The sequence below is a fragment of the Antennarius striatus genome, chromosome 4, assembly GCF_040054535.1.
Source record: "Antennarius striatus isolate MH-2024 chromosome 4, ASM4005453v1, whole genome shotgun sequence".
NCBI lineage: Eukaryota > Metazoa > Chordata > Actinopteri > Lophiiformes > Antennariidae > Antennarius > Antennarius striatus.
This window is the reverse complement of record NC_090779.1, coordinates 9230680-9255009: the sequence shown is the minus strand read 5'-3', so window position 1 is coordinate 9255009 and position 24330 is coordinate 9230680. Positions and strand designations below refer to the sequence as shown.

At 39.4% G+C, this 24330-nt stretch overlaps 3 protein-coding genes across 6 annotated transcripts; 1 reads left to right on the top strand and 2 right to left on the bottom strand.

The window, feature by feature from the left end:
• Positions 1–35: 35 nt before the first annotated feature.
• Positions 36–3994, bottom strand: neil1 (nei-like DNA glycosylase 1). The gene is made up of 10 exons (XM_068312521.1): positions 3515–3994; positions 2472–2950; positions 2273–2392; positions 1330–1438; positions 1141–1234; positions 862–983; positions 751–778; positions 579–646; positions 292–499; positions 36–207 (listed from the first exon to the last, which is right to left on the bottom strand). The coding sequence occupies exons 2-10, from the start codon at positions 2924–2926 to the stop codon at positions 161–163; spliced, it is 1251 nt and encodes a 416-aa protein (XP_068168622.1). The 5' UTR covers positions 2927–2950; positions 3515–3994; the 3' UTR covers positions 36–160.
• Positions 3995–4174: 180 nt separating this feature from the next.
• Positions 4175–6940, bottom strand: commd4 (COMM domain containing 4). 2 transcript variants are annotated; one of them, XM_068312522.1, is made up of 8 exons: positions 6880–6940; positions 6539–6610; positions 6375–6440; positions 6253–6292; positions 5562–5681; positions 4910–4990; positions 4627–4803; positions 4175–4528 (listed from the first exon to the last, which is right to left on the bottom strand). In XM_068312522.1, exons 1-8 carry the CDS (start codon positions 6880–6882, stop codon positions 4488–4490), a joined length of 600 nt encoding a protein of 199 aa, XP_068168623.1. In that variant the 5' UTR covers positions 6883–6940; the 3' UTR covers positions 4175–4487. The 2 variants fall into 2 exon arrangements, with proteins under 2 accessions (XP_068168623.1, XP_068168624.1); XM_068312523.1 differs by lacking the exon at positions 6375–6440 and having other exon boundaries at positions 6880–6910.
• Positions 6941–9116: 2176 nt separating this feature from the next.
• On the top strand, positions 9117–22606 carry sema7a (semaphorin 7A (JohnMiltonHagen blood group)). Of its 3 annotated transcripts, XM_068312208.1 has the most exons (15): positions 9117–9290; positions 9564–9703; positions 10423–10461; positions 10583–10678; positions 10991–11084; positions 11270–11380; positions 11489–11631; positions 13182–13360; positions 14129–14237; positions 14705–14900; positions 15114–15226; positions 15631–15776; positions 16031–16089; positions 16232–16512; positions 17856–22606. In XM_068312208.1, exons 1-15 carry the CDS (start codon positions 9173–9175, stop codon positions 17961–17963), a joined length of 1932 nt encoding a protein of 643 aa, XP_068168309.1. In that variant the 5' UTR covers positions 9117–9172; the 3' UTR covers positions 17964–22606. The 3 variants fall into 3 exon arrangements, with proteins under 3 accessions (XP_068168309.1, XP_068168308.1, XP_068168310.1); XM_068312207.1 differs by having other exon boundaries at positions 16232–22604; XM_068312209.1 differs by having other exon boundaries at positions 9149–9461; positions 16232–22604.
• The last annotated feature ends 1724 nt before the right edge of the window (positions 22607–24330 follow it).

The following is a 24330-nucleotide window of genomic DNA, read 5'->3' as shown; positions in this document are numbered from 1 at the left end:
GCTTGTTGGCAGCTTCTTATGGGATTTGAAATGAAGGGCTTCTTTTTTAGCAACATACCAAAAGGTAATTTTCTGTAGAAAAATTCACAGAACTTTATAGAAATGTGTTTTATTTAAAACTTATTCAGGAGTTTAAAAAAAGTAATTTTATTCTTGAGTTTTATTTGCTGGTTTGTCTGGTCACTCTCCTAGTCTGCCTCTGTGGAGCTGTAAAAAGAAAGATATCAAGATTTTATTTCAATTCTTCCCCAGTAGAAAAACACAAACCATCTTATTTCACCAGAACATCACCTGCAGCTGTCGGCTGTCCATTGCTGCTCTTCCTCCTACGTGCAGTTGAGCTCTTTTCATGTGGAGAAGGTGTATCCACTTCTGTCTTTATTCGCTTGGATCTGGCTGCTGTTGCACGTACATCCTTTTCTGTCTTTGGTGTTTTGGTCTCAGTTTCCTGTTTGACCACTTTTTTGTTAACTGTCCCAGAGGAGCGCTTGCTACCCACCTTATGAAATCAGACTGTTATCAGTTGGATCTGTAGAGTCCATTAACCTACAAGTAAAATCAATGACCATTGACCATACCTTTTTCTTATCTGTGTAGTCATGGTCGTCTTTGTTGGCTCTTCTTTTAGCCTTGGGTGACTTTGAATCTATTTGATAAAGATGGAACGTCACTTTACTGACACTCATCAGCTACACTCATTTATATTTCAACTGAAGCTCTCAGTTTCATGTATTAACAACATTCTCATACCTTTGGGCACCATGGGGCCTGGATCACCCTGAAATTAGAAAAGTTGGTATTATTATCTGATTTAAAATCCTGTGTGAAAAGATTAAAGTACAGGATTCTCCCTGAACACACCTTGAACCACATTGTTCTACCATTGTGATCACGGACGGATTTCATTCCATCCACATAGTAGCACTGCAACCAAGCCTCAAAGTCAGAGTAGTCGACCTTCTCTGGATCGTAGCCCTTTCCACCTGATGCATCGAGAAGGAGAAGCTTATAAATCCAAACATTTTAGCTCACCATTCCAAAATATTCCCAGGATCCAGATCACTCTGGCAGACAGAGTCATGGATCTTACAGTAATATCACTGTAGTTTTTGTTGAGTGGATTGTGAACACATAACCCACCTAGACTCACCACCTCCAGAGGGACTGTATGACACAGCCTGAGCAGATCATCCATCTCCTGTTTCACCCTCCCCTGTTTAGTTTTCTTTGTTGTCTAGACAGAATAATAAAGACAGGCAATGTCAGAAAAGGTGGAGGCGTTTGGGATGAGCTTCTGACTGAATCATAACTGTGTCTGGGCTCTTGCACCTTTATATTTGTGATCTCATTTTTCACAGGCTTCCCATTTTCAAATAAATCATCTGACTCAAGACCTTGGAGTACAGTCCTGGCAGGCACAAAGGGTGGAATGTTCAACCTAAAAAAAAAAACCACATCACTGAGGATCTCTTGTTTTGTGTATCTGAATCATTACGCCTTCCGATAGGAAGCAAGAAATGAAGGAAAGCCATTCATTTCATACCCGAAGGATGCAAATGCATGAAGGCCAGTTTGTTTTCATTAGAATGTTTAACAATGCAAAATGTACTTTCATTATTTTTTCCACTTAAACCTCACAGAAAAAGATCTCTAGGGAGAAACATGAAATTGTTCTTTCTAATTGTGTTCTTTAACAGCTTATTCTTAGATTGATGAAGGTCATGCCTGAAGGATTTGACTTGTTATTCTTTGTAACCGCTAAATTCAGCTCTTGTATGAGAACCTCTACAACAAAGTATTCCCTCCACCAGCAAGTGCTAGTGGGGGGAATGGTCTGGAAGCTGATGTAGCTTAACATGCAGTCATTGAATCTCGATATCAAAAGATTTTCTTTTTTTAATAAAAATCTAAATAATCACAGACTGAAGCTTCTTAGTTGTGCATATTTATTCATTTGAGTCAAACTAATTGTAAACTGATTTTGCAGGTATTATGGTGATGGGTGGACAAAACAAACTGAAGTTTAGATTTCTAGACATTGGAAACTGAAAAAAAAAAAGTATTTTTGTGATATGGTAAAGACTATATCAAGTCACTTGAGCAAAAGAAGATGAATCAATAATTAACTAAATTGTTTACTAGAGACATACTGTGCAAGTGTATAATGTGAATCATCCATCCATTATGACAGAAATCTAACATGCATACAATGAGGTCAGCATTGGTGCATCCTAACAAACGTGTCATTCAGAGGGTTGTGTACATTTATCACCTGAACAGGATTTCTGCTCTCAGATAGTTCCCAATACCATTGAAGTACTTCTGATTGAGCAGAACTTCACAGATCGGCCTGTCAAAGGCTCGGTCAGACAGATTCAACACCACGTTCTCCCTGCAAAGTAACCAAGCGATCATTTTGACAACAATTCCAGTGAATAGGTGAGATGAGCTGCACACTCAGCATTACTAACCTGAAGCTTCTGTACTCAGACATGATGCAAGGCCCTCGACTAGGCTGCCATGTCCCACAAGGCTGCCAGCTGCCAAACCTGCGTGCGTCCACATAGCTGAGGACTTTGCAGGGCTTCTGTTTCGTGTAAAAACGCAGATGGGCGTGTTTGGGCAGGTCATCCTCTGTGGTGAAGCGGAAATACCCTGACATCCCAAAGCGAAAGACGATGTCCATGGGCTGCTCTGCCTGTCCCTTTTTCACCGTCTGTTCTGGATCATCGCTCTTCATGGGTGTCAGTGTGAGCTTCACTTCCTTCCCTCTGGATGTGGCCGCGACGCGATAAGCCTCACAGGTGAAGGGCACATCAGGGCTCTTGCTGACCTCAGATTTTCTAACTGCTCCAGAAAAGACCACTCCATTACACACTTTGTTCACGTAAAGGCTGGCCAGACGCAGCTCTGGTCCCTCTGGCATTTTACTAGAGCAAATGAAGCTGTGCTACAAAGGCAGAGAAACAAGTAGTTCAGAAAATAATACATAACATCAAGACATACAACAATAACAACCTGGGGAGTGTCTCCATCATACAGGGTATTTCATAAGAGTATTCCAGCACTTGAACGCCTCATTGGACTACTTTTAGGTCATCAAAATATAAAAACGTTTCTATCCTTAATTTTGCTGATTTTTCTTTTAAACTTTGAGATCCATAAGAAATAAAAATTTTAACAAGTTATAAGTAAAAACATTCAGACTTTCAACAGTAACGCACCTTGTTTTCATTAGATTTGCAAGTTTGATTGCATTCTTTCTTAGTGTTGCTGTTTTAGATTACCCTTAGAAATGCATTTTTAATCTCAGGAGGTTTTAACTTGGATGCGTAAAGGATAAACCACAGACTTCTCCGTCCCACACATCTGTGCTGTGTTCTACACACCATGCAGTTCATCGGTGCATTTTGTTCACCATGTGTGTTTATCTTTTCTGCAGCGAACGGCTCACAACAGGAACACACACACTAAACCGGTAAGGGACGTCTTGATCGTCTGACCCCTAACTTACCCAAACCAGGAACCCGCCGGTACGAAACTAGTTACGGTTAATATGTCGAGTCTGCAGAGCTGCAACACGGCGTGGGAAGGTTTCATAACATGCATGTTACTAAACACGTTGTGTGACGTCATCTCATCCACCAGCAAATCTCGCGAGATTTCCGGCTTCCCTACGATTTTTGTGAGGTTTCGAAGGCGTTAAGATATGAATTGGAGTTTAAACCACAGGTTGTTGTTTTGTTTTGAAATAATATTTCGTAGAGTTTTTCTAATGTTAAGATATTCAACCAGTCATATTATGCAGATTACAACTATGCTGTTGAGATATAAAATCCGTCCCGTGAGATAATTAAATGTAATTAATTCTGTTCTCGTGTGTGTGGAGGATTCATCACGTTTCTCTGGCCTTCAGAATTAAGATAAGCCATTTATCTAGTTTAAGGGAATCACAGCACTAATGCCAGCCGGAACCGTAGACAGCGCTGGTATGCCAAGGCCGCATTATTCATCACAGTGAGTGACAAATATTGTGTGGAAGAGGCTCCCTCAAAGTCCAAAAGATTTAGCAAAAACTAGTCCCGGTGTTCTTTGATTACTTTCTTCCTTAAGAACTGATGCCGTTGAAAGGCCCTCAGTACAGTTTTTCATTAAATTATGTTCGAGCAAGCTGTGTGGAAACACAATTTATTTATTTTTAATTACATGTGGAACACAAACTAACAGTATAGTTAAAAATGTGTAAATGGCTGTACACTATTTCACAAAATTGGCCCATTCAGTACACGTCATTCAGTGACAAATCATTACACTAATAATTTTAGAGGAAATATGTATATATCAGTCCAGATCCGGAATGCGTCATTCACCTAGCCTCATACAAAATGTTACACTGTGCAAAATGTAAATATGGCAAACGTCAGCCGATTTGCCATTTGTCTCCAGCTTCAGATCAGACATTCATGTTTGATGTCTTTGCCCACTCTTCACTGCAGTGAATTCATCATAGTCTGGGCCTGCTTGAGCTCTACAGAAAAACACAAAGACACAGGAAAATAGTCATTCCAACTGAATTGTGTATGTTCAACATTTTGATATGGAACAAGATGAAAAACGATGCAGAACCTGTAAGCAAGACTCTGAATTTGTCAGCAGACACAGAAAAAACCGTGGTCTCAGTGGGGCCCGATGCTGCTCCTTGTGAATCCAGTTTCAGCTGTACTGTCGGTTCATTCACCTCCCTCAACTCACTGGAGCTCAGAGTGTAGTCAACACGCCACGCCACGGCTTTCAGTCGCCCCACTGAAATTCATTAGAGCGGAATGGAAGGCACCCCTGAGCCAGTGTGTTTGGCTTTCAACATCAACATCTTCCTCTTTGAAACAATAAATCGGACATAAACACTTACATCTCAGGCTCGTCTCTCGTAGTTTGTCTTGTAGTGCAGAGTGTTTGTCTTCATACGACTTACAGAGCCCCGTTGTGTGTTCTACAAGTATAAAAGTGTCTGTTCAAGCCAAGTATTATTTTATTTGCATTGCTACATAAAGATTTTTCAACACATCACACTAGAAATAAAAACATAGTATTAAACAATCAATAGGCAAAAAGAGTAAGTGAATAAAATCGAATCCATCCCAGCCATCAGCATTGTCCTTGGTGCACAGCGTGCATGCACTGCATCCCCTTTAAGTGCAGCTGAGTAAAGCATTTTATCATCCTTATGTTACACAGCATCCAACAATATCAGATATCCAGTAATGCTATAGGCTGTGATTGGAAACCGGCATGTTTATGGAAATGAGGCAATTGATCATGTGGTCATCAATCAATCCTTTAAAATCTAGATTTAAAAGGACTGATTTTTAGTGTTAATATTTTGATCACATTAAAAATACATTGTGCAAATCTTGTTAGTTTTTTTTTTTAACATTACATTACATCAACTTTTCTGTAGTTTGACCTTACACTGGCAGAGGTATGGAGAGAAGTGTGCCCTCTGAAAACACATTACATGCAATATATTGTTTTGTACCAAAAAGAATGGAAAATGAACAAACCTTTAGGCAGACCCAGTTGCTGCAACTCACTGGAAAGAGATTCACTGTCAACATCATGCTTTGCTGCACTGGAGAAAATGAAACTGAGCACAGCCACACTGGCTTTGATGTCTCCACTCTCTGTAAAATGGATTCAGGTTATGAATAAAGGCAATGTATTAGAAAAAAAAAGAGACAAACAAACAATAATGAAAAAAACAAAACAAATGTTAGAAAACATTTCATTACATCACCTGAGGATATTTTTAAGGTACTTTGCCTAAGCTTCTATCCTCCATTGCAGTGCTTATATAGTAAATGGACTGCACTGGTCTGACTGATCACTCAATGCATTTTACAAAATGAGGAAGCCTTCATCCATTCCATGCGTGGCCATGCATGGACCACCTTTTATCACAAGTAATGGGCATTCATCACAAGGCACACACAGTCAATTTGGAGCAATTTGGGATTTGGTATCAACTACACATTTGACAATTAGTTACAATACAGATTGGATTTTACACGGAAGATAAAATGCACAGAGAGTGTTCATCAAACAGGAGGAATTATTGTAGATTTAAAAATCCAAACAGCATAAATTGAGGCTTAAATAAAAGGATGAACAATAATAAGCATTATTTACATATAATGTGGTGGTTTTACAACCCAGTTATCCACCACTAATAACGTTATCTTAGGGTAAACTTACCAAACTTTGCATCTGCAGTAAGTTTTGCAACTTTGTCATACTAGGAAGAAAACAGCATTGATCAGTGTTATTAAATTGGCTTAAAAGACGAGTGATTGGGTGGAACTAGTTTAAACTCCTACATCGATGCCTTCCCCGAGTAAGTCCTTCAGCACTTGAGCACAGAGGAGCTTCATTTTCACACTTGACTGTTACAGTAGAGCGACAGAAGACACACACATTATTGTTAAATAAACTTTCAACTAGCACTGGACTGATTGTAGATGAGTGAATGATTTTTACTCACAAGCTTCGCTAAGGTGCTGATTTCGGCAAGTACCCAATCTGGGCAGTCCAAATCTCCACAGAAGCGGAACCTCTACAACAAAGGAAACACGACACGACATCACACAAGTGTTATTTGCCTTACGGTGACATCAGTCGGTCCTGCTGTAAGGGAGGCAGCTACATTAGCTACCATCGTTAGAACGTAGCTTAGCTTGAGAGCTATCTAAAAGCTGCATTACGATATGAGGCAAACAATTTATTCTGCAATTTATAATTCATGCAAATAAAAATGTGCTACTGTTAAATTGTATTTCTAAATAAGGAAACGAGGGTTTACTATAGCGTTTACTAAAAGTTTACCATGGTAGGTGATCAGGTGACCGGTGAAATGATGAACCGGAAGCACTCTTCTGCTTCCTCTCATCTGATTGGTCAATGATTAGGAGGGGCGGGATTTTTTTCAGACACCGCTGTCAGTTTATTTATAGAATGGAATGACGTCACGATTTTGAAATTATTACAAAAAATATAATTTATGTAACATCTTTCTAAAGTATCTTATAGTCAAAACAAAAGAAAATAAATGTAAACCATAATTTATATAAATTATACAACTGTATCAATTGAAGCCTTTGGATGTTTCACCTGATGATTATAATGACGTTCATTATTAAAAACTTTATTTGTTCCAAAACAGCACATGTAGATATTTCTTGATGCAAAGTGCATAAAGAAACTCTCTCTCTCTCCCTCTCTCTTTCTATATGTATCGCTGGCACAAATACACAATTCCTCCGAGAGCTATCGTGGTGGGGGAGTTTGAGTGCCCGAATGATCCCAGGAACTATGTTGCCAGGGGGCTTTATGCTCGTGCTAGTGTCTCCCTTGGCAAACAGGTCCTGGGAAACAGGCCAGATGAACAGCAGAACAAAATCCCCTATGATGACAGAAAAATCAACGACATTGACGTCGCCCGGTATGGCGCAATCGGGGCCCCACCCTGGAGCTAGGCCCGGGGTTGGGGCTCGTATGCGAGCGCCTGGTGGCCGGGCCTCTCCCACGGGACCCGAAAGGACGACGTGGGCCCAACCTCCGGTGGACTCACCACCCGCCGAGTTAACCGTAGGGGACAGGTGCAGTGTGGATTGGGTAGCAGTCATCAGCATGTGGCTCCATGCCCCAATCCCCCGACAAAGAGTCTAGCTCTAGGGACATGGAATGTCATCTCGATGGGGGGAAAGGAGCCAGAACTTCTGAGGGAGGTTGAGAGGTACCGACTAGATGTAGTTGGGTTCACCTCCACCCACAGTTTGGGTGGAGGTGGAACCCAAACCCTTGAAAGGGGCTGGACTCTCCACTTTTCTGGTGTTGTCCAAGGTGAGAGGCGGAGGAGGTGTCTGGGGAGAGGGAAGTATGGGCATCCCTGCTGAGACTGTTGCCCCCGCGACTGGCCCCGGATAAGCGGTTGATGATGGATGGATGAATGGACAAATACACACACAAATGTAATGCATATTTATAGGTGGAATTATTGTTTAGTCCAAAATGAAAATGCAACAGTCACAATGGAAATGATTCCCATCCAATGAATCAGTACATCCTGCTATAAATTTAGAATGGGAAGTACCTTGAGTAATATTATCTGTTCACATCCCAGCTAAATGGTCTTGCTGAGGACAGTTTATCCGATCGAACAGGAAGAACCGATATGGATTGCACACTGCTCCCCTATCCTATGTCTCCCCTTAATGTCAAGGGAGCACTGAGTGGTCAAATATAATTTCACTAATAATAAAACCATGAACATGTCATAATCTTTGCAGTTAAAGTGCTAATTTTATATTTGTAAAGTTTCCTTTGCTCATCACAATGTTTTTTATTCATATCTGTAAATAAAGTGTCATTTATCGAGACACTCCACCCAACCACTAGTGAAATAGATTTTTTAAACTGAGGCATCCATGTCCTGTAAGATACAACTTCAAGCGTGGGCCCTTCAACTTCAAGTTGAAGGGCCCACGCTTCTTCTTGTCATTGCCCTCCTATAGTTGATAAAACTTTGTCTAGTCGTCATTTAATGACACTGACAATTTTGCAGTGGCTCTGAATTTGCCATCAGACGCTGACGCTGCAGGTCAGTGGCTCAGCAATGGTGCGGTACAGTCTTTAATAGGATTGTCGGGAAAGCGCAACGAGGAGATTAATCTTATCCAAGTGTACAGCTGGTCTGCCCCGTTTTAAAATGTTTGGACAAGATTTATTCTCATTGGACAAATGAGCAACGCAAAATGTACAACGTCAAAAGTAAGAGAGAGCTGTGCGTAAATCCAACGTCATCAATTTGACAGGTGCGCCTTGATGGTTAGACATTCTAAAAGACCATTCATGGAGTTAAGTCTTTGCGTCAATTTTAATAGTTCGATTCTAACATGCCGATTGAAAGCACGTTACATTATTTTGAATGACCCTTTTTTTTTTTTTTCATTTTCCACCAATAATTAACAATTTTAAAAAAGAGAGAGATCAAGAGAGCGCACAAACACCTCCTCGTGTGGGGCGGAGCTCTTATTATAGGCGCAAGGGTCTATCAGATCTGAAACGGGGCAGTAAAGGTCCTACCACAGCTCACACACATGACAGATTTGTGCTCAAAATGCGGCGGATTGTATTCATTCCCATTTGGTTCGCTTGTTTTTTACGCGTCCTTGGTGTCGGCGTGAAGGACATTCCGATTTTCGGGTCGACAGACAATCCCAGAATTCTCACCAATGGTAACGTTGACTTGACACCTCCTCGACTATCTAATTTGGTTATACAAGACTGTGCAGTCGCAGACATGTGTTAGTTGTCTCGCATATGTGTAGCCTCTCAGAAAGACGGTATCGCGTACTGCGTTAATCCTGTCGCGGAATGTTTTCTAAGCCTGCTGACTTTTACCTGAGGTTTGTTCCACCAACTTACTCCGGTGATGTGAATGCACACTGCCACCATCGTTCAGTCTGATCATTCCTATTGTAAAAATGTGATCCTTCATCTTCCCATAGACGTAATCAGTGATGGATTTCAATACCAAGTCAATCAGACCCACAGTGTGTTTCTCTATCTTGAGGACTCTGAGGAGATGTATGTTGGAGGGACTGATTTTGTGTTAAAGATTGATGTGGACAGCTATCATGTAATAGAGGTAGGTGTCTCTCTACTCATAGATTTAGAATAGTTGCTAGATCTTTTGTATTTTGGTGTACTGCCCCCGTTTTTATCTCTCCTCATCAAGTTGTGTAATGGTTTATTGATGGGCTCCCAGCTTTCTTACTGGACACTATGACAGTGGAGTTTACAGCTGGGGTATAATGAGATGCTGCACTGTAACAGATGGCTGTCACAGACCTTTTGTTACACAGTGAGTCTGTCTGGCAGCAACCACTGACGGAAAGCCTCTCGAACCCACAATTCAGATGAAAGTCAGGAGTCACTGCTTCTTATTAACTCTGGGGGTGTTGAACACAAATCAAAAGCAAACCCGATGAGACACAAAAGTTTTGTTCACAACCCGGAAAATAAATTCAGTTTAATTTGTATACAAATGAATAATGATTCCAGGTAGTTTTTCAAGAAATTCCATTAAATGTGCCCTCAGTTCTAACCAAAGGACAGGCATAAATCTTCATTTCACTAATGGATATGGGAAACTGAAGCCATTTCAGCAAAACACATTATCCTGAGTGAAAGAGGTTTTGGTTGAATGTAAACCCGAGTTAATTTTTTTTTGATAATCATCCAACTATTTCAGACATTATTCAATCACAAATACAGTAAAGGAGTTTTTGTTTAAAAATTCTTTGCAAAATATGGTCAAGCTGAAACTGAGTTACATGTATGTGTAAAAATTGATTTCTCCTGCAGGAATTTTCTTTGACAACAACGGAGCAGCAGTGTGAAGAGGTCAGTTATTAGAGAGTGTCGATTTGTGTGGTCAGAAGTGACTGCTCATAAACTTTGACTGATGTATGGACCCAGTTCTGTATGATGCTGATGATGATGCTGTTAATAATGCTCTCTGCAGGGCCCCTGTCAAAATGTCATCACTGTTATTGAGAAGTTTCAGGACAGCCTATTTGTCTGTGGAACAAATGGACAAAAGCCACTGTGTTGGAAACTTGTGAGTATTTGAACACGTCATTGAATGTATGTTGCACCCTAATGTCACATCTGGGAGACAGGCTTCAGTTTTTGCAGGGAGGGAGGGAACTTTAATTGAGTTGCCAGTATACAGCTATTTAAAGCATGGAGCTGTTTGTCAAAGCTGCTCATTAAACTTTCATTCAAGAGCTGTCTGTAATTTCAGGAGAGTGTTTATTTCATTATTTTCCAACTACTCTGGAACTTTCTGTGATATATTTTCTGCTTTTATTATACAAGTTTCCCTACTCTGGTGACTATTAAAGGTTTATCTTATCTTATTGCTCTACAGTTTTCTCCAGTCAACAATCAGTCTCATGAGATAATAGAGGGGACAGGAATCTCTCCATTCATGCACACACAGAACTCTTTGTATCTGTCTGTAGGTAAGATGACTACAGTTTCCCACATGAATGAAGACTTTATTTGTTAAGGTTTAACAACATACTCTAAACTGCAAACCTATGCAACCATATCAACCTACATATTATGCGTAATATGTATAGATGCATTCTCGATCATTAAATATACCTTTGCTCACTTTTATGTGATTTCACTTTGCCATTTTTAGAAGGAGATCTTTATTCAGCGGCACCTTTAGATACTGATGGAAGTTCCTTGCAATTCAGAAGGAAAGCTGGCAGCAGAACCAATGTGTGGATGTATGATAAGTGGGTCTCAGGTGGGTAAACAGCTGAAGCCTAAACTGAAACCCTTAACTCGTGCTGCTCTGCCCGCTGACACCACAATGTAATGTAAGCACTGACTTATGTAACATGTCCTCTCTCAGAGCCCACTTTCATCTCTGCATCCTGGGTGAAACGGAAGGAAGATCCTGACAATGACAAGATTTATATATTTTTTCGTGAAAAGAACACCGATAACGACCCAGAGGCTGATCCCTGGATATCAAAGGTTGCCCGAGTTTGTAAGGTACACTGGACTCCCCTTATTAAACTGCTGCAAATTATTGGTAACGCCAGTCAAGTTAAGACATTCAGAGGTGACATTAGAGTTTTCCAATGAGTCCATCTGGCAAATTCTGTTGAAAAAAAAAAGATAGAGATGCTATGTGCATTTTTTCCAAATTGAAAATTTTCATTTTAGAGAAAATTTTAATTTTCTAGAGGCTAAGTGAATGAGTCAGGTCATTATTCAGACTATGACCCAATTTAGACTAAGAGTAGGCTACAGTAGATAGATAGATAGATAGATAGATAGATAGATAGATAGATAGATACTTTATTAATCCCAGAGGAAATTGTATACACAACTTGTACACAATTTAAATAACTATCTAGTTGATATTTACAAAAGGAACACTATTTACCAGCTGAAATCAGTAGATAATACATCACCCTGCAGTCTATTTGACTTTATTTGAATGACTACAAGTTCCTCCAGTTCAGCAGTCAGTTAAAATAACAAAATATCAAAAGGCAACACTCCAGTATATCTTTACTTTGTTCACCAAATTTCATCACAAATTATCATATGCCCTAGAAAAAAATGTCTACAGATGGAGAAACAGATGCAGTGAGAGCTTAATTCAATTTCCAGCTGTTCTGGAGCTTTCAATCATATCCCACAATCTTGATCAGCAGAAAGCATTTGCCCACTTGTCATGTATTCTTTTATCAAAAGCATCAGAAGATCTACTAAACTGACCCTGAGGTGAATTGTGTCAATTATAGTTTGAAACTGTGAAAATACAGAAGAATTCAAACTGATGAACAGATGGTCGCTTTTGAAAGACTTTATTACTTAAGATATTTTCTACACTTTACACTTACTTCTTTATGTTCTCTATTTGAATAAACACAAAACTGAACTGTATGTGTTATTTCAGCAGGATATCCTATGGGAGTGTCTGCTGCTCCTGCTTTGGTAACCCCCTGTAGAGTTTAGCAAACATACAAGGTGAAACGTCAGCATCTGTCGGCTTTGATGTTCACTTTAATATTTTTCTCAGGAATGACTTCCAAGGCTAGCCACTATTTACAGTTTTATACATAGAAGAGATCATATTAATTGATGTGATCACCTTGTGGGTGCAACATTTTATTGTGTCGAGGCTACTACATTAGTTTTTTTTCTCAGTTTCTGTTTTTAATAAATCAGGGTGTTATAATGCAGCTCTGGGGCTCTAATGCCGAGCATCGCCCAAGACAATAAAAGTGTTTAACCAGACTGACGTAATGCAACCATCTGCTAAAGGGAGGTCTCACTTCTGCCATTTATACCAACAAATTAGACTTCCTCCTCAGTCAATGTGGGATGCTGTTATTGTGGTGAAGAACAGTTCTTTCAGCACCTTGTTATTTGATACCTGCACACATGGCTTGTCCTAAAGACTGTTACGTGCTTTGTTCCTGATATCATAATGTCAATCGTATGAAGTAGCCCTTAGCTGATGGATTTTAATTTACTAGAAAAGTCAAAGAGGTGTCTTCCTGGTTTAATTCACTGGCATTATTTTACAGGTGGATGAAGGCGGATCAAAAAGATTCTTCCAGAACATGTGGACATCTTTTCTCAAGGCACGACTTGTCTGTGGCTTTCCAGAAGAGTCCCTCTATTTCAACCGTCTCCAAGAAGTTCATGTGATGCATGCTGAGGACTGGCGTGACACCAGAGTCTATGCCCTTTTCTCAAGCAGCTGGTTCGACACTTTCCCTTCTTTAATGCTGACTGGGTAGCTCTCCCCTATGATGGAAAGATCAGCATTTTTAAGCTGTTTTTATATGTTATGGAGACAAAACATGTCCTGGCCGGGAAGTTCTGCTTATGCAGTACTTTGTAACTAACACCAAAGATTGACCAAGTGAACAATCTTGATACACGCAACAAAAAGTGAATAGTGTATTGTTTGTACTAGTTTTTGTCTGGGTCTAATAATCAAGATAAGATTTAGCACATCATTTAACTCCCAGCTACCTTTTAGTCTCATATTGGGAGGTGCATTTGTTCATGATTATAAATTTAAAGGGTTACTCCAGCAATTTGATGTTGCACAAGTTGTTTAAAATAGAAGAAAATGCCAGAGCAGCACATTTAGATATCCTGCCTTTGTGCTTAGAATTGGTCAGGTTGTACGGCAACAGGAGCAGCCATTGTCCTCCTCGATCAGACCTCGAATTGGTGTGACTGAACTGGAAATGTAAAACTCTAATGTAGCGTAAAAAAGGCGCTCCCCTGTACTGTCAGACACATAAATGTTGATTGATGGGGTTGCATGAATGTGATATGAGTCATTTTGTACTGCACCCTATGAGTCCAGTGTAGATGTCACCCAAAAAGCAATTATTACTTTGATCAGCTAATTCTGTCTGCAGATTGTCCTCAGACTAAACCATAGCCATAACCTCTGTTATAAATAGTAGGCCTTTATAAAACTATACTAACTTCACTTATATTACTTCTCTTGTAGGAACTCAACAGCAGTGTGCATCTATTCTGTAGGAATGATTGAAGAAATATTTGAGAACTCAACTTTCAAGGGCTATGACAAAGATGTCCCCAAACCGAGGCCAGGAATGGTGAGGATTTGTTTTGTTGCTATGTTGCTCAGATTTTTATTTTTGTTTCCAACCCTCTTTAAACATGTGACATAAATGGGTGGAGGCATGGAACATGTGTATCTGCATTACTTATACCCATGAAGTATGGGTCACTGTTTCCATCGGAAGATTCCAGCTCTAGTTCTCTTTATCAGGTCTGTTGAAGTTCAGCTCTGTAGTTAAGGGACACTAAAGTTTGCTGGAACTAGTCTGATTTTCTCATTGAGGACATCTTCTTCCATCCATGAAAAAATCCTTCTTCCATTCATGAAAACTTCCATCCGTTCAGTTTACAGCACGAGGAAAATGTTTGTTATCACAGTTTCAGATGCCTTCAGACTTGCAAACCTTAGGATGTTTATATTTTACTTATAAATTGGTCAATTGTCGCAGAAATGGTTAATATTCCCAGTATGCAAAAACTTTCAAAAAACTTTATTTTTCAGTGTGTCAAAAACAGCAGAAGCCTTCCACTAGCCACTGTCAGCGTGGTGAAGGATTATCCAGAGATGACTGACTGGGTTCACTCCATTCATTATACATCTCCGTTTTATGTAAGCAGTAACAACTACACCAAGATAGCTGTGGATCGAGTCCAAGCCGCAGACCAGAGCATGCATAATATTCTGCTGCTGTCCACTGGTATGTTGTGGCTCGAAAAAGGTGCACTGTCCAACCACTTCAAGGTCTGCAGTACTCTGTGTGGATATTTCTGTCTAGTGTTTCCTTGTTGTTCCAGCTTTTAACCGTGCATTGTCGACACTATCTGTGTCTCAGTGAACAACAATGGCCTAAAAATACACTCTACACTCCTGAAATATCAACATTTGAATAGTTGTTTGTATGTTTTAACAGATACTGGGAGGATCCATAAAGTATTAGAGGTTGGATCTAAACCTTTCATCATCTCTCAAACACAACTGTCAAGCCATTCAACTGTACAGTCGATGAAAATTGACTCTAAAAGGGTAAAATGCATTAAGTGCTATTAATATGCATTTCTTCATCTTTTCGTTTTTTTGTCTTGTGTTCTTTCAATGAAATGTTACTTTCCTTTTTGTTAAATTTTATACATTGACATATTTTAACTCACATTAATCAATACTTAATTCACTCTACTATCATGAATGATTTGACATGAGTCTTGTGGGGTAACAAACCCTAAGGAAATCATAAAAGTTTAGGATTGGGATCAAACTAACAAATTTTTTTTTTTTTTTGGAATGTGCCTTTCTTTAATAAGCAAAAGGCAATGACTTTTTTATTATTATTATCATCAACATCATCATTTTTAATGTCTGGGTCATGTTCTGCAGTGGTCAGAAATCTATTAATCTACATTTAAAGTAAAATAATGTTCTTTTTTTCCCAGAAAAAATTAGTGGTGGGATTTTCAGAGAAAATTTCCACCATAGACCTCCAGGGGTGTCAGGACTACGGCAACACCTGTGAAGACTGCGTTTTGGCCCGTGATCCGTACTGTTCCTGGACAAAGTTTGGTTGCACCCGGACTGTTCTGTAAGCATGAATGAGTCTTTCTCTTTAGGGGACTTGATAGTGAAACCAAGGCTTTTTCTTACAGCATCATCAAAAAAAGTGAGAAGGCCAATCTGTGCATGTGCTTTTGAACATTGCCTTTCTGTGGGGTGGAGATAAATCATAATTCAGGATAAAAATGTTAGAAACGCTAACTTTTCTCAGAAAAATATCAGAATACTGCCGTGTTCCCTCACTTGTACTTTATAGATTATGTGTCTTGTCTTTGTTCACAGAGGAGGCATTCAAAGTATTACGGATCAGGACATAAGAGTGTGCATTAAATCAGTTAAAGGTAAATGAAGATCAGATTTAATACAACCCTGGTTCTTAAAAAACTGGGATGCTATTTAACATGTAAATAGAAGAAGAAAATGAGAGTTTCACAGTGCTGAGTCTCAAAAAATGGTGAACCATGTCCCTATCCTTTCTTGTAGAACCATTGAACCTTTCAGTGATACCAGCACCAGTGGATCTGAGGACAGTCCACTCAGTTCCTTTGGATGTTCCATTCTATTTGTCCTGTCCAATAAATTCTTACCACGCCGTCTACACCTGGAAACATGGAAACCAGAGCTGTCCATGTCTGCAAATGCAGTCCAACTGCCTGCACCTGATCTCTGCTATGACGCAAGAAAACTATGGCAACTATGAGTGTATTTCCACTGAAAGAAACTACACCAAAGCTATGAAGAAGTATCAGCTGACAGAGCAAAAGGTTAAGGAGACACAAAACAGTAGTAGTCATAACAAAATCAATGCTGCATCAGCATTTGTACCGCAGATATGGTTCAACCTTGGACTGGCAATAGCAGTGATCTGTTTTGGGCCAAGATGTCCGTAAACTATTAATAAGTTGTAGCGCTAACGTGTTCAGGCCTTTTATTCTGTGTACTACTAATCAGGCCAAGAAACAGAAAATCCATCCTAACACTGTTTAGGCTAGAAAACTCCCACCTTATTTGTTTGAGTGGTCACATAGGTGGGTTTGGAGTAAGAGTTTGGGTTTTCAAGTGTATGGGAACCAGATATATTTAAGGATGAAACCAGAACAGGAAGAGGTCAGTGTGCTGGTGGGAGAAGCCAGGAGCGTGGGTCAGAAATGGAGCATATCTTCAAATGTGTGAGGAACCACATGTTTGTATGAATCAGCAGACATGCCAGCTAGTTCAGTAAACTGTTTGAATCTTTAACTCCTTTAAAAACCAGGGGAAGGTGTTGGAGATAAGCAGATTGAATTCCTTTTCCAAGCTCGGTCTGTGTGTGATGGTACCAGTCAAACTAAAACCCACCATAAAAATGTTGTGATAGTGAGTTGAAGTCAGACAGCCTCAGACAGTGCGGTAAACAGTCATTATGAGTGACTTCAAACATGTTTGGCAAATGTTGAGGGAAGCTAATTAGAGGTCAGGAAAATGTGTTCCTGTGTAAAATCCCCCTGTTTACCCGTCCAGTCCACCAACAGTAGACTGACTATCATCTGTGTGGCGGGTCGGGTGTAGGCATCCAGAGACTCTTTGAAGTTCTCTGCTTTGCTCAACTTTACCCCGGTCACAACAGTCAGTGGTCCGAGAGGTGAACCAATGAAAGATGTTCACCTCCTGAGCATTCAGTGTCTAACTTCTGTGATAGTGGGCACCTTGTTTCATTTCCAAACCAGCTTTTTGAATATTTCTCTAAATGTTCATGAATAGATGAACTTTTAGGAAGATTACGAGGACTCAGATTTATTACGGTTGGGCACTGGCCAGGGAGGAATCCATTGCATGTTAGAGTGGATCCAGTTAAAGAGGTGGAGTCAGGAAGGTTTTTTTCTGTTTTGAATTTGAAAATTTATGACATTTTGCACTTTTTAAAATCAACCTTGAGGACAAATCTGACGCCAGCCATTTTGATGGTGGATATCTTGTCAGAATTTTGATTAGGACTTGATTGAATTTAAAAGCAGTGTTGGGCCATTTTGATGGTGGATATCTTGTCAGAATTTTGATTAGGACTTGATTGAATTTAAAAGCAGTGTTGGGCCTTGGCTGAGTTATGTGTCCATTTGTCTGTTTGCAGGACTCCACTAAATCCCAGAGAGACGTGTGGGTGTGGAGTGTTGAAACCGAGCAAGGGAGGGAGAGAAAGGGCATCGTTCAAAAAGATGGAAACATTATCCATTATTAATTTTTTCAAGACTGCTGCCACTTTGCTGAAACATTCACAGAAAAATTGCAAGAAACTTTTCCTAAATGTTATCTCAGGGACACGGGTGATTTACGTTTTGGAGGAATCTGCCCAGTGGAAGAGAACAGACTGGTTGTTCTGGAGCAGATACTTTCAATTCTGTGATTTCACAGTGAGAAGAATGAAACTATAGGTGTTAGATAAAAATAAAAAGGTCACCTGTGGGGAGAAGAGACTCCTCAGAGAGGGTATGCTGAGCCTTGGTAGAGGTTTCAGTAGTCCTCTTTATATTGTTGGTTAGAAACACAGGGCAGTACTAAATGTTCGAATACAGACAACAGAAGCAATAGAGCAGAAAGATCAGATAATATCTGTCAGGTTTGTCAACATTTGGCTGCCCAAATCTTATATCAAAGTAAGAGATTCTGTAGTAACAGATCCTAAGTGGATAAAATGTTTTTATTTTATTATATATTAAGAAATGAGCTTTTCATTTGTAAAATATTGTTATATGTTTATTATATATTTATCCTTCAGCGCAGTCTCAAGAGATAACAGCTAAAATATTTAAATATTTATTTCTAGAAGTGTTCATCCTCTGCAGGGTCGTTCACCCTACCACTATCGCTCACAATCAAAGCTACGGTACAATTTAGGGACAAATTCACCTGCACTGCAAATTTCTGGTGATGGGGGGGAGCCAGAGACCCTGGAGAGAACACACAGATACTGGGAGGTCATGCAAATCCACACATGAACATTCCAGGTCCTCAGGTGGATGTAAACCTATGATGCGCCACCCAAAGTGCCCCCTACAGAGATATATGTATTTATTATTTGAAAAGTGATACATGTTATGTTAACTTATTTTATTATTAAGTCTTTGTTTACTACTGGAGATTTTGTACATTTAGGAAATGTATGTCCTTTTTGAAAATCTTGTATGTTTTCTTACTTTTCTTCAAGTTAAATAATGTGGTTAAAAAGCCATGTTATTTACAGGGAGTCCAAAGGATGCTTATAGAAATTAACTTACCACTAGTTGTATTCTCATTAGTGGGTTATGTATTCCTCTGAGGCACTAACCTACTCGCAGTCTGATTAGGGGAAAGATCTTTGGTTTAATCTCTTTTAGTGCTCTGCCTGAAGTTTTGACACAGTTAAGTTTTCAAGTTTCAAATATCAATCCATCAACCTTTATTTGTAATGTATCTTTAAACCAGGGGAAGGAAATCACAACACAAGTTTGTCTTTAGCCATCAGGATAGACTTCCTGGATTCTGCTCATACTGATCATTGTTTAGAAGCTCCTCAACCCCACACTGCTGCATCTTAGGACAAAAATAAACATATTACGTATATTCATCTTCACCTGTTTGTGATCAAACCCTGCTGTTATCATGTCGACCTGTCGACACCATCAGGAAACTATTTGCTTGCCATTGCAGCCGTGACTCATATCCATTTATATGAAGTCAAATACCACAGTATGTGGTAATATTATACATCCAAGGTTACAACATGGACTACAGCTGATGTTTGTCTGCCAAGCATCATCAGGCATAACATGACAGATGACCAGCCTGCATTACACACAGATTACGGATTCTTAAGCAGAAGGTCAATTAATGCCCGAAAGACTCAGTATATCTTCATTGCTGCTTTGGAGGTAATTCACAGTCTCTGTGCAGGTGTAAAATAAGGTTCCATGGAACTTATTTTAAAATCTGTGGATTTTTCTGTGTTGTCTGCATGAGTCATGACTTCCACCACCCTGTTACATTCAATCCAGACACTCCCTGCTGACGTAGTAGGGTAAAAACAAAAACATGACCAGTGGTGCAGTGGGAAAATTTGTGTTTGTCGTCATGTTGGATAATTACAAGCATTACTTAAAGAAACAATTTATGTGTCCTGTCAAACTATTAGCTGCCCTGTTTCTACAGATGGTTTGTCACTGCAAACTAAAAAGTTGTCCAAAAGTTCACTTGTGCTCTGACATGAGAACAAGAGGACCTTGATCCCCTGAGGTTTTGGGTCGCAGTTTACACCACAATGATTTCCTGTTACTGCTCAACAGGAAAGGGTGTTGGAAGGCAAGAAAGGTCCAAGGACTAGAGGAACAAAACGCAAACCTGTCTGTTGGCAAAGTCCCTCTAAAGATTAAAAAGAAATGCACTAAATAATACCTTTATGTATTTCATAATGTACAACACACAGATGTTTGATTCATTGAAGTTATGTCACATAACTTCAATGTGCATTTCACACCTAGACCTACAGTGATTTTCTCCTTAGTCAAACGTGAATAAATACAATGCATAATACTGTAAGAGGCTCCCACCACCGCCACCTATGTAGCGTTCAGGACTATAACGTCTCTTAAATGGGACAAAAACCGGCGTCAGCCCCACTCCCTTTATTGTCACTGGCACAGAAGAACCCACTGCCACACCTTTTATAGACGTCACCCAACTACGTCACAGAACAAAACCGACTGAAAGGATCATCATTTATGACACCACAGTTGGAGAAACAAAATATAGAAATACACTAATACACTACTAGATGTTGTATCACCTCTGTCATGTATAAAACGGGATATTTATGATCTCTGTGTATTTCCACTCCAATCACACAGCTATGCAAGTGCACCACAATATTTATACACATTGCAGAAGAGTAAGATTTTTTCATTTTTAGTATATTTGTCATATTTGTTATAATTGATTTGATATAAATGAAATTGAATTACAAGAACATTATGAAAAGTTGGATAAATAAATGCTTTTACTCACTAAAACAGCTGTTCAAACAGCTTACTTTAACACAAAATCCATTCTCCTTTCTTTCCTCAAGAACACTGTTGACTAGTTCAGGTTAGCTAGAACAGGTTAGCTTGTTCAGGTTAGCTAGAACAGGTTAGCTGGTTCAGGGATCTGACCCACGTCTCACTAGAGCTTCTCTTCAAATGTGCGTCTGCATAGCGTCTACATAGCCCCACCTTCTCAGAGTGAGTATCCAATCACAGGACATGTGCGTGTCACGTAAGGTGGGCTAGCTAGCAGGTCCTAGAAGGCCAACTCGTGATCTGATTGGCTATCGCATCTGTCTATTAACTATATCTTCCCGTTCATAGTGCAGGGAAACCTGCATTCTAGATTCTGAATTTCTGTAGGACCTGAGCAAATTTCATTCAACCTGGCAACAAAAGCTAGCTGAATTCTGATTGGATAAAACCTCTCTAACCTAAAAATAGAACACTGACTCAGTGTTGGCCCATGCCAGATTATTTCCCAACGTATAATTATATATCCCCACCTATAGATTTGAATAAGCACACTTGAAAAGTCTCACGCTGTCCCCAACTCCAACCACTAGCTGTCAAGCGCCCAACCAATCAGGGCGCCCAACCAGTCACGACGCATCTGCCAGAAGGAATCACGTGAACAATACGGCATCTGCTATGTTAGGAAAAGAAATAACTATACATGGACTTCCCAGTTAACATCATTTTAGAGTCATAACTGTTCCAACAATTTTTATGTTTTTGAAAAGACAGCCCAAACAGCAGGAACGACACGGAAAACGGCAACAAATTTTGAGTGACACTAGCTGGCTAGCTATGGTTTCCGTTTGGAAGGGGACAATGGATGTAGTATCAAAAATGCTCCTTGGGCATCTGACAAAAATGGTCTTTAATCAACTACAAACAGTTCTGTTCATGTTGTCAGCTAACAGAATACATCCATCCATTTTCTTCCACTTTATCTACCGCAGCGGGTCACGGAACAGAACTATCATTTCTCTAAAATTTCTTTTCCACTTGCTCTTTTGACAGGTGCTTTTTCCTTTAACGTTAGCTCCTTTCCCAATCTCATGATTAGTTGGTTTTCTTTCTCCAGTTAGCCTGCTAACATTCCATCTACGGTATCGCAATGCACACCCAGTGCAATCCATGATTTGCCAACACAAAGTCGTTAAGTCACCACGTTGATTTCTGACTACGTTGGGTGCGCTTGGTTTATAATACCAATACATTTTTTTTCATATGTATGGTATGAAGACTGATATTATTGTTTTATCATGGAATTTACACAGGTACCCACTAGTAGTATTTTAATATATTTATTTAAGGAAATTGATTAAAATATAATTAACTTTTATCAGAAATATCATGATTTCTGATTATGTTAGACCAGCAGAGAAGGCCTTGCTGACCCTGACCGCCCGACACTGTGAGTGTACAGTACCGAGGGGTTATTCGGGAAAATAATATGTAGTTACACTCTTCTGACAGCAGAGGTCAGTGTTGTATAACAAGACGTCGTCGTCCCAAACTGGTTCTACAGGATTGAGGCACGCATCTGTTCTGTAGCAGGACTCAGAGGCCTTTTTGTAAATTAAAAGTCTTTTCGTTTTATGCACGCATTTTTTAATTCATTTATATAATTACATTAGCTATTTAGGCTTGCCTGTAGTACAAAATACATTTACAACTTTATCAATGTAATATGCAGTTTTCAGATTCCATGGTACCGGATGTTTTCAGTTGTTGTGACGTAATTAAAAGACATTCTCACAATTGAAATAACAAATGCAAGTTTTTGTGAATTTACAGCAACAAAATCCAGATTTAACTTTGAGGAACAGCAGTTCAGTCAAAGTACGCTGTCTGCTTTGATACATCAAGCTGAATAAGATAAGTCAGAAGCGCATTAACAATAAAATCACTTATGGTCTATTTACAGTCAAAACTAATGTACGTGAAAGTTCATTCCCACAATACAACCAGATATATGTTTTGCAGGAGAAGTAGAGAACTAGGACTAAAGAAAAATTGTAGATCAGAAGTTCAGCCCCAACAATCTTCACCAAGGAGGCTCAGTGATCATTTGTTTGCCTATCATTTGGCCTGGATAGACCAATACTGGAACAATTTTCATGAAACCTTTTTCCACTTTCTTCAACATTATGATTGAGCCTTTTTGTTAAAAAAACAAAACAAAACAATTTCCTTTTTATTTTCCTCCATACTTGTTTTTTTTCTATTTCAGTACATTTCAATAACGGATTTTGTTAAGAGGGTTGCCAAGGAAGAACCTTAATAATAATAATAATAATAATAATAATCCGTTAATAATCCCCAGATAGGGAAATTACTGTTTTCCACTCTAATAATTCACACATATATGTATGTATTGTACACACACACACACACACACACACACACACACACACACACACACACACACACACACACACACACACACACACACACATACACACACACACACACACACACACACACACACACACACACACACACACACACACACACACACACACACACACACACACACACACACAAGGGCCTGTGGGCATGCTGATGATGGCAGCTGGGAAGCTCTCATGTGGGGGGCACCAACAAGCAGCTTGTAGAGGGATGATGCCTTGCTCAAGGGCACCTTGCTCAGGAGGTGAACTGACACCTCTCCACTGCCAGTTCACACTCTTGAGCTGCCCACCCTATCGTCCGCAGCCCACGACCTTGTGGACTGAGCTATTTCTGCCCCAAAAAATACGGAGTAAATCCTCACAGAATGTAAAATCAAAAACACAAAAATTCTTCGTTATATGAAATCGAAGAATATAAAGAATCCCTCAAGGGGAGAAGTTGAACTGCCAGATTGTTCAGAGGCCTCCACCAATAGATGGCGGCATTTACGCATGAAACAGTCTTTAAACACCATGACAAATCAACTGAAACATTTAGCAACCAAGATACAGTAACAGTAATTTCAAAATAATAACTTGAATTAATGCGTGACAAAATTGATTTAAAAGAAACCTGTGGTTTAGTAGCAAAGTGTAGCTTCAAATTCAACGGAATATTTCGGGCCAGGAAAATGAAACCTTTATATTTTGCGTCATATCTTTTAAATTTCTATACCTATTCTTTTTTTCAGGTTTTCACCAAAGCTTAGAAATCTATATAAGAGTCACATTTTATGTTTTCACTGAATTTCTATAAAGTGTTCTGACATTACTGGAGATTTTCTTTTCAATCTCTTTTCCCTTGTTGGATCTCCTCGGATGATATTTTCGTTTTTTCTTCCTTTGAATTGATATTGTTTTATTTTTACCAATCAGTAATGGAACGGATCCCGGTGAAAAGAGAAGTCACTGTTTTTTTTTTAATTTGTTTGTGTGTTTTTTGTTTTTTTTCTGCAGCCTCACATGGCAACTAAACTTAAAATCTACCAGTAGGTTTCAAACTCTTCCCCTTTAATTAAAAACAATAACCTAGGGCCAGCTCGAATCGGGTCAAAGAGGAGCATCGGACTGAGGTAATAAATTAATCATC